The sequence below is a fragment of the Vombatus ursinus genome, unplaced genomic scaffold (assembly GCF_900497805.2).
Source record: "Vombatus ursinus unplaced genomic scaffold, bare-nosed wombat genome assembly UNPS02014863.1, whole genome shotgun sequence".
In the NCBI taxonomy this organism is placed as follows: Eukaryota; Metazoa; Chordata; class Mammalia; order Diprotodontia; family Vombatidae; genus Vombatus; species Vombatus ursinus.
The window spans coordinates 27,675,111-27,682,979 of NW_020954641.1; the positions used below are offsets into that span (position 1 = coordinate 27,675,111).

Below are 7,869 nucleotides of genomic sequence, written 5' to 3' on the forward strand. Positions count from 1 at the left end.
AGGTTAGAGGGTTTTATTTGATTCTAGTACCACAGCTTTCACAGACAAGAAAGCCAGGGCTTGAACTCAGATCATCTTATTCTACTTCCACCACATGTATGCCAAAGGAAAAGTACCTACTTACTTATCAAATTACCAAATCACATTATCTTCTTTCTTCCACAAAACATAGAATTTTCAAAAGCACTAAATCTCAGATTCCAGGAGAGACTTTGCATCCAACAAGGTTTTAGCTTTAAGCTGAGTCAACTGTCTCTGTGTAAAGACAGGATTTTGCAGTGGTGCCACTGCTTCCACTAGTGCTACAGTACTACAACTGGGATTCCAATGACAGAGGTTACAACACAGAAACCTATCTGACCAAGATCTGGTTTGAAGCACCTGAAAGGAATGTCTACTTCCCTTCTTGTTAGGGGAGAAAAGGGGAGAAGCCAGAGCCAGGCCGCACATTTCCCATATGTCAACAATGGTGATGACGCACCATTTCAGAGGGCATCAGCTTTCACAAAATGCCAGCACATGCACCTGTAGGCCATCTGACATTGCACACTGGGATTTAAAATCCAGAAAGCAGCCTCACCATTAAACAGCCTGGAGTCTGATGCACATAGCTACCAGCCATTTCCCTTTCCTTCAGTGATCTGAGAGTCCATTTAGATCCCTTTTCAGCTTAATGTGTCCAAACCTGTTTCAAAGTTCCTCTCCTTTACCCCTAGATAGAGATGATCTTAAAGAAAATGGAGGTTTCCAAATTATCTTTTGCATAAGAGCATAGTCTGGAAAGGGATGGGGTTAAATACAGTTTGAGGTACTGTTAGTAAATCCCAAATGAACCCTCCCCTCCAATGAAGCAACCTTAAGAGAAATGTCATTGCAACATTCTGATCTAAGGGCTGGCTTTTCAGTTTCCTCCAGGCCAAGGCCTCATGCCAGCTAAAGGAGGGCATGCTTTTACCTCCTCCCATTTGACTTCCCTGGGGCCCAAAGGTCTCCCCTCAACTTTCTGTTCTAGAGTTAAGAACAGGAAAGAATCATCATCATCATCATCATCATCATCTTAGATGGGAGAGCCAGGAAGACTAAGAAGGGAGTCCCTGCACTTCCAGTGACCATTTCAGGATCAAGCAGAATACAAGACTGGGTGACCCTGCCCTGTTTAAATAGTTTGGAAGCCCCGGGGGGGGGGCGGGGGGAACCAAATGAGCTGGCTCAAGTACCCAGGGGCGAAGGGTGAAAATCAAGGCCACGAGGCTCCCCTCCGCCAGAGGCCCAGTCCTCCCTTTTGGGACACAGCGGCCCAGCTCATGGAATTCCGTTCCTAAGCCCGGCCTAGTTGGGTGAGGAGACCCCACCCCAAAGGCTGGGGGGAATGGGGGAGGGTACAGGGTGCGGGCTAAGCCATGGGGATGTTGGCCCGGATCACATGCCGCTTTCGGCAGGCAGGCAGGCAGCAAGGGGAGAGAAACCACGTTGTCTTTACTGCAGTGGAATGCTGGGAAGGGGAGGAAGCTCGGTGAGACACACACACACACACACACACACACACACACACACACAAGCACACGCGCACACGCACACGCCCTCGCCCGGCCCGGCGTTCTAAAATCGAACCCTGCTACTGGGCCTCGAATCCCTCCGGCCCCCCGCGTGGCCGCCCCGCAGTCGCCGACCTGTCACTCAAGCCGGCGCCGCCAGGCAGGGCCCCCCACTTTCACTGCCCTGCGCCGCCTCCCCCCACAACACACACCCCACCCCTCCAACATTTCCACGCCCCTCCTGTCTGCCTCCCCGGCTGGGTATTTCTGTAGGACACGACCCAACCCCATAAAAAGCCTATAAAAATTACGTATCTGGGTCTCTGAAGAAAAAACACACACATATGTGCCTCACCAGAATCTCAATGACACGTTTAGTTTTCTTTTTCCAATCCCCCTCCCCCCCCTCCACGGGGCTCTGGGTGGGGAGAGGGGTGGTCGTCTAATCTACCAACCTAGAGACCAAACACTATAGAACTTTGAATTCCAGAATCCATATTTGTCGCTATGAACTCATCTCGTTCTGCCCAGGACACGCTTGTAAGGCGCTTGCAATACGATAAATGCTGCAACGCTCCAAAAGCGGGGTGCGGGGTTTTGGAGAATCTCTCCCTTCCCCCGCAGGCTGGGAGTGTTCTGGGGGGAGGTGGAGAACGAGGAGGGGTAAAGAGCCATTTGCACCCAAAAAGTAGTTTTCTCGGGGGCTCTAGGCCTTCTCGCCGCTGCCCGCGCCAGCTGCTACGGCCCCGGCAAGGCCGCTCCGTCCTGCCCTCGCCCGGACTCCGACCACTACAAAGCCCAGGCAGCCGCCCGGGGCCTGCGTCACCTCCCGGGAAGGACCCCGGGGGCTGGCGGCTGCAAAGACCCTCCGGGGAGGAGGAGGGGAAGGGAGAAAATCATGATGGAGTCCCCGCTCTCGCGCCCCCCCCCACGCTGCGGCCCCGCGCGGCAAGGAAGCACGACCCGAGAAAGGAAGGAAGAGAGCAAACACCCACCTGGCGGGGACTGTCCGTTCACGGTGACCAAGGCTGTCGGTCCCGCGTTTTTCGTCCACGGATTCACCTTGGGCGGGGGGGCCTCGACGAACTCGCGGCGGCCCGGCTCGCCGCCCTCCTCGCTGCCGCTGCCGCCGTCACTCTCGCCCCGGGGCGGCGGCGGCAGCAGCTGCAGGCTTTCCCTCTCGGGCGGGGGGCCGTCGTCCCGGAGCGGCCTTGCCGAGCCGGGCGGCCGCGGGGGCCGGGCGCCGTCGTCGCCGCCGTCCAGAGGCTCTCCCTTCCCCTCGGGCTGCGGCGTCTGCTGCTGCGGCGGCGGCGCCGGCGGCGGCTGCTTCATCACCAGCCCGCCGTGGTCCTCGGCCTGAAGGAGGGGGTTGCCGGGCGGGAGAGACTCCACCTCGGTGGCCATGGGAGCGCCCGCCCCCCGAACCAAAGCCCCCGCCGGCGCCGCAGCAGCCTCGCCCCCACCCCTCTCGCTCGCCGCTGCCGCCGCCTCAAACTTTCCTGAAGCTGCCCGGCCTTGCCGCTCTCCCCTCCGGGAAGGCTGTCTCAAGGGGCTGCCCCCCTCACGGTCCCCGGGGACCGGAGCAGGAGGGGAGTGCCGGGAGGGACTCGAGCCGAGCAGCCGGGCGCGGCCCCCTCCCTTTCCTCCCTCCCTCTGTCTCTCCCTCCCCGTCGGAGGGAGCCGCGGAGAAGCCCAGGCCCTGAGCGGCGGCGGCGGTGCCGGGGCGGGGGGGGGAACCCCTCTCTTGCCTCCTCGCCTGGGGCCCTAGGCTCCCCCCGCCACCCCCCACCCCTGAAGCCCTGGGGCCTGGCGGCTCTTCTCTCTGCCTCTCTCCCTCCTCTCCCTCTCCTCTTCCCCCCCGGGGGCAGCCCGGGCTCCCTGCTCTGGGCTGCAGCAATATGGAAGGGGAGAGCGGAGCGGAGCACACCACGCGATCGGCGGGGGCGCGCTTCGCAACGCGGCGTCTCTGGGACGGGAGGGGAGGGGATGCGGTCGGGGACGGGGACGGGGTGGCGGGGGCGCGCGCGCCGTGGCCCGGCCCCTGGGACAGAGGGAGAGGAGCGCGCGCGCGCACGAGTTCCCTTCCCCTCACTCCCTACTCCGTCCCCACCCCCTTTCCCCCCCCTCTTCCCTCTCTCTCTGCTCCTGTTCCCCAGTGGGGGGGGGAAGGGGAGGGCTCCGACGGGACGGGGGCGAGCACGTGCCTGATGCAATTCGGAAAGGTGGATCGAGAGGGAGAGCGCAGAAGGGCGGGGGGTGCGGGGGAAGCCGGGGAGGGGCGGGGAGCTCTTAAAGGGCCCGAGTGGGGAAGCAAGGCCGCAGGTGGAGCACATGGACTTAGGGCCATGCGGCGGCAGTGCCGGCTTGCTTTCGTTTCTTAGGCTGAGAACGGTAGACAAATTGGTGGAAGATGAAATTGCATTTGGAACAGGGAAGGAAAAGTGCTGATTAATGCACACCCAGCCTCACAAAAGCTCGGGTGGGTTAATTTGCCTGGGCCTGGCAGGGTCCCCTCCGTTCCCAAACCCAATGCTGCGGGCCTTCCCCACCCATCCTGGGTGACCTTGGCGAGCCCACTTTGCCCCCACGTGCGTTAACCCTCAGGCAACTTTATGCGCTGTTGACGGGCAGAAGGGAGCAGGAGTTAAGTTAAAGAGCTTGGGGATCCGACAGAGGTCAGCCACTTAGCTGCTGGTGTCACGGACCTTACCCTGCGGGGGCGGGGGCACGAGCACTGGAGAGGGAAGTCCCTTCCTGTGCCCTTTGGAAGGGAGATTTGAATGCTAACAAACGTTGGCTAACTCGAATGCACTCAGATTCTAATCGTCTAAGCCAAGTGGATGACAAGATGTTCATTTTCCACAGCATAGTTCTTGATCATCAGTTCAGCTGGCTATAGAACATCCTAATCTTTTGGGGGAAGGGACATGCACTTTAAAAGCAGAGCATGTAACAAGTCAGAACTGGAAGAGAGACCTTAGAACACAAGACTGCATCGTTAGAAAGCAGCCTTATGATATAGAATGTTGAACAATCGAAGCATCTGCTTACTTGCAGAGCACTGAGCTAGGCACTGAGGCTGACCCCAAGAGTAAATGAGACCACTGTCTAGCCCTCTGCAACTTGCTGTTGAATAGGAAGGTGAGAGATAAAAGCACAGATAGCAGTAAGATAAATACAAAAGAAAAGGGCAAAGCAGTGCTCTTTTGAGATCTGGGGGAAATAGTTGCTGGGATCAAGGAAGGCCTCATGTGGAGAGTAATTGAGTTGTGCTTTAAAGGACAACTTGGAATTCGTCAGCGGAAGGGAGGAAGGATACTCTAAGCATGGGGAAACAGGGTGAGCAAAGGCAAGGAAGTGGAAAAATACAAGGTTGGTAAGTAGTGGGATCTGACTGTAACATAGTACAGAAAGAAGTAACGAGGTCAGGAAAAGGTAACGTGGTTCCAGATTGCTGAGAGCCTTGAATGCCAGGCAAAGCGATATGACCTTTATTCAGAAGCAATCAGGGGTCATTTCAAAAATTTTGGTCAACTGAATGATTCAGCCACATCTACCCACAAGTAAAATGATTCTGTCAAGAGTATAAAATGTGCAGTGGCTACTATTGCCTTCTAAGTACACAGTTCATATACCTTTGCCTGGCATTAAAAACCTTATTTGAGGCATTTGGTGATCTAAACGGATAGAGCAGGGGCCTGGAAGAAGGAAGACCCTAGTTCAAATTAGACCTCTGACACTTATCAGTTGTGTGACTCTGGACAAGTCATTTACCTTGCTTTAGTTTCCTCATCTGCAAAATGGAGCTAATGATAGCGTCTACCTCCCAGGGTTATTGTGAGGATCAAATGAGATATGATTTGTAAAGCGCTTTGCTGGGAAATGACTTTTCCCCACAGCTAGTAAGTAGCAAAACTGGCACTTGAATCCAAGTGTTTTGACCCCAAATCTAGGGATCTTGACAAGAGAGTAATGTCATCCAGTTTGTAAGAGAAACCCAGAATGCTGTCTAATTAATTTATTTGCTGTTGTTGAATCATTTCAGTCATTTGTGACCCCATATGGGGTTTTCTTGGCAAAGCTACTGGAGCAGTTTGCTGTTTCCTTCTCTCCAGGAAAATAGGGTTAAATGGCTTACCCAGGGTCACACAGCTAGTCTTAGGTCAGATTTGAACTCACAAAGATAAGTCGTCCTGACTTCAGGCCCAGCACTTTATCCTTTGTATACATAATAGGAAGGACCTAAATTATTTGCTCAGAATCACTCAAAAACATTTTTCTAGTGTCAACTTTATGTATAAGGTACTACACGCCTTTAGTTTCATTAGTAATAAAAGCCTACATTTATGCAACACTGTGGATATAGGTATGTCATCTCATTTGTTCTATACAACTGTCCAAGGTATGTAATGTAAGTATTACCACTCCCATTTTACGGATGAAGAAACAAGCTCAGAGAGAAGTGATTTGTCCAAGGTCACAAAAATAGAAAGACACAAAGGCCAGATTAGAGATTGTAAGTCTCATGACTCCATATCTGGTGCTATTTCTGCTGTATGTTAAGGTGTGTAAATAAATGCGTGTATATGTGTATCTATATGTATGTAGATTATATGTAGAGATGAATGTATGTGTGCTTTACAGATGTCATGTGATACATACATATCATTAGATCTGTAAAATTTTTTAGGAGCCCCAGAAACAGGCAGCTAAGTGGCAAAGTGGATAGAGCACTGATCCTGGAGTTAGGAAGACTCATCTTCATGAGTTCAAATTCAGCCTCAGACATTTCCTGTGTGACCCTGGGCAAGTCACTTAACCCTGTTTGCCTCAGTTTCCTCATAAAATGAGCTGGAGAAAGAAATGGCAAATCACTCCAGTCTTTTTACTCTTTACTCAAATAGGGTCAAAAAGAGTGGGACAGGGGCATTTAGGTGACTCAGTGGATAGAGCACCGGGCCCTGAAGTCAGGAGGACCTGAGTTCAAATCCAGCCTCAGGCCAAACACTTGACACTTACTAGCTGTGTGAACCTGGGCAAGTCACTTAACCCCAGTTGTCTCACTAAAAAAAAAACAAAAAGGAGTGGGACATAACTGAACAACACCAGAAAGAGTGACCTCAAAGAGGCAATAAGGTATTGGTGGCCCTTTTGTATAACACAAAGAGTTGGAGTTGGTAGACACGAGTCTGAGTTCAGGATCTGTCATATTAATTTTAGGATGGGCAATTCATTTAACTTCCCTGGACCTCAGTATATTCATTTGTAAATCAAATAAGTTGGCTAGATAATCAATATCGAAGATTTCCTCCTATAATTTTCTGAGTTTTGTTTTTGTTTTATTGGTTATTGTTGTTGTTGTTGTTGTTTTTTAATGTTCTAAGATTCCTTCTAGCTCTGGTGTTTGGCCATCTGTGTTCTGTGTACCAATGTCTGTCCAGTACTAAAACTTTATGATCTCATAGCAATTTGTACTCCTCTTAAACAATTATATTCTAATTTGTACTATGCTTACTGTATACATGTCTTATCTCCCCTCCTAAATTATAAACTCCTTTTGAGGGTAGCCACCATGTTTTAGAGGTGCTTAATAAATACCTTTTGAATTGCATTAAATTGAAATGCCATCTCTCAAAGCCACACAAACCCCTGGCAAAATTGCATGGAATTGTTGACCCAGAGATTTTTAGTCCTAATTACTGGTTATTCTTTCTGCACTTCAAAAGAAGGGAGATGTCCTATTTTGCAGATGAGGGTACTTAGGGACAAGAAAGATGTAAAGTTAGTTCAAGGTCACATAGCAAGATAAAAAGAAAGCCAAAAACAGACCCAGTATTCCCTTTCCTTGGTGCTAGCCTGGGGCCAAAGAAAGACAGACAGGTTCTCTGAAATATGAATTGGTAGAACAGCTGCATGTGTCTGTGCAGGCCCTGGTCTGCAGGAGTACACAGAGTCTGTGTGTGCTTCCTGCATATAGCATCCTCATTAGCTCCTCGTAGCTACATTTTGTTCTTCAGGTGAGAGACTTAGGCCTGGGAGAGGCATTAGAACTTAGGATATCCAGGATGAGAATGAAAGAGACCCTAGAGCATAAAATGTTAGAGTTGGTCAGGGCCTTAGAACCCATATAGGCCAGCCTTGTAATTCTGCTAATGAGGAAAATCAGGGAACCTGGGCAAGTTTCTTATATTTATAATAGTAGACTTTTAATCTAACAGTAACAATAGTAGACTTTTAAGCTATAGCTTTTCTACCAATTTAAGGGCACCTAGGTGGTATGGAGTCCCGAAGACCTGAGTTCAAATCCAGCCTCAGATATTTACTAGCTGTGTGA

At 51.3% G+C, this 7,869-nt stretch overlaps 1 protein-coding gene across 3 annotated transcripts in view; it reads right to left on the reverse strand.

Annotated features, from left to right (window-relative positions):
- LARP1 (La ribonucleoprotein domain family member 1) overlaps positions 1–2,957 on the reverse strand; it is a 58,753-nt gene extending 55,796 nt beyond the window's left edge. For all 3 annotated transcript variants that reach the window (XM_027841706.1, XM_027841707.1, XM_027841704.1), the window contains exon 1: positions 2,531–2,957. In XM_027841706.1, the coding sequence (XP_027697507.1) occupies positions 2,531–2,939 (409 nt within the window). In that variant the 5' untranslated portion in view covers positions 2,940–2,957. The remainder of the gene's footprint in view (positions 1–2,530) is intronic.
- Positions 2,958–7,869: the final 4,912 nt, after the last annotated feature.